This window comes from Salvelinus sp. IW2-2015, linkage group LG31 (assembly GCF_002910315.2).
Source record: "Salvelinus sp. IW2-2015 linkage group LG31, ASM291031v2, whole genome shotgun sequence".
NCBI lineage: Eukaryota > Metazoa > Chordata > Actinopteri > Salmoniformes > Salmonidae > Salvelinus > Salvelinus sp. IW2-2015.
This window is the reverse complement of record NC_036870.1, coordinates 23839082-23841046: the sequence shown is the minus strand read 5'-3', so window position 1 is coordinate 23841046 and position 1965 is coordinate 23839082. Positions and strand designations below refer to the sequence as shown.

General features: G+C 66.6%; 1 protein-coding gene across 1 annotated transcript; it reads right to left on the bottom strand.

Annotated features, from left to right (window-relative positions):
• Positions 1-892: 892 nt before the first annotated feature.
• Positions 893-1465, bottom strand: LOC139023386 (uncharacterized PE-PGRS family protein PE_PGRS20-like). Its single transcript, XM_070436395.1, has one exon. It carries the CDS (start codon positions 1463-1465, stop codon positions 893-895), a length of 573 nt encoding a protein of 190 aa, XP_070292496.1.
• Between the last annotated feature and the right edge of the window lie 500 nt (positions 1466-1965).

Below are 1965 nucleotides of genomic sequence, written 5' to 3'. Positions count from 1 at the left end.
ATTTATATATACACTAGATGACTGAGCCACCGTGCCTCCATCTTGGCACTCCCCCACCGTGCCTCCATCTTGGCACTCCCCCACCGTGCCTCCATCTTGGCACTCCCCCACCGTGCTTCCATCTGGCACTCCCCCGCCATCCCGTCCGGATCGTGCCTCCATCTTGGCACTCCCCCGCCGTGGCCTCCATTCCTGCACTCCCCCGCCGTGCCCTCCATCTTGCACTCCCCCGCCGCTGCCTCACATGTCCTTGGCACTCCCCCGCCAGTTGCCTCCATCTTTGGACTCCCCCGCCGTGCCTCCATCTTGCACTCCCCCACCGTGCTCCATCTTGGCACTCCCCACCGGCCTCCATCCTTGGCACTCCCCACGCGTGCCTCCATCTTGGCACTCCCCCACCGTGCCTCCCATCCTTGGGCACTCCCCCACCGTACCTCCATCTTTGGCACTCCCCCACCGTGCCTCCATCCTGGCACTCCCCCACCGTGCCTCCATCTTGGCACTTGCACCCCACCGTGCTCCATCTGGCCTCACCGCCGTGCCTCCATCTTGGCACTCCCGCACCGCTGCCTCCATCTGGCTCTCCCCACCGTGCCTCCATCTTGGCACTCCCCCGCGTGCCTCCATCTTGGCACTCCCCCCACCGTGCCTCCATCTTGGCTCCCCCCAACCGTGCCCTCCATCGTGGCACTCCCCACCGTGCCTCCATCTGGCACTCCCCCCACCGTGCTCCATCTTGGCGACTCCCCACCGGCCTCCATCTTGGCTCACTTCCCTGGCACTCCCCCACCCTGCTGTCTCATGCTTGGCACTCCCCACGTGCCTCTCAATCCTGGCACTCCCCCACCCTCGGTGACTCCCATCTTGGCTACCATCCCCACCAAGTGCCTCTTCATCTTGGCCTCTCACCCACCGTGGCTCTCCATGGCTTGGCACTCCCCACCGTGCCTCCATCTTGGCACTCCCCCACCGTGCCTCCATCTTGGCACTCCCCCACCGTGCCTCCATCTGCACTCCCCCACCGTGCCTCCATCTTGGCACTCCCCCACCGTGCCTCCATCTTGGCACTCCCCCCACCGTGCCTCCATCTGGCACTCCCCCACCGTGCCTCCATCTTGGCACTTCCCCCACCGTGCCTCCATCTTGGCACTCCCCCCGCCGTGCCTCCATCTTGCACTCCCCCGCCGTGCCTCCATCCTGGCACTCCCCCGCCGTGCCTCCATCTGGGCACTCGCCCCGCCGTGCCTCCATCTTGGCACTCCCCCGCCGTGCCTCCATCTTGGCACTCCCCCCCGTCCTCCATCTGGCACTCCCCCACCGTGCCTCCATCTTGGCACTCCCCCACCGTGCCTCCATCCTGGCACTCCCCCACCGTGCCTCCATTCTTGGCCACTCCCCCACCGTGCCTCCATCCTGGCACTCCCCCACCGTGCCTCATCTTGGCACTCCCCCACCGTGCCTCCATCTGGCACTCCCCCACCGTGCCTCCATCTTGGCACTCCCCCACCGTGCCTCCATCTTGGCTCTCACCCACCGTGCCTCCATCTGGGATCCTCCCACCGTGCCTCCATCTTGGCTCTCACCCACCGTGCCTCCATCTGCCTCCCCCGGGCCTCCATCTTGGCACTCCCCCACCGTGCCTCCATCTTGGCTCTCCCCCACCGTGCCTCCATCTTGCACTCCCCACCTGCCTCCATCTTGGCACTCCCCCACCGTGCTCCATCTTGGCACTCCCCCACCGTGCCTCCATCTTGGCTTCCCCCACCGTGCCTCCATCTTGGCACTCCCCCACCGTGCCTCCCATCCTTGCACTCCCCACCGTGCCTCCATCTTGGCACTCCCCCACCGTGCCCTCCATCTTGCTCTCCCCCACCGTGCCTCCCATTTTGCGCCTCCCCCCACCGCCTCCATTTGGCACTCCCCCACCGTGCCCCATCTTGGCACTCCCCCACCGTGCCTCCATCT

Bases quoted from the DNA above. Each gene is read 5' to 3' on its own strand.
- LOC139023386 (XM_070436395.1), bottom strand. From the start codon at position 1,465: ATGGAGGCACGGTGGGGGAGTGCCAAGATGAGGCACGGTGGGGGAGTG.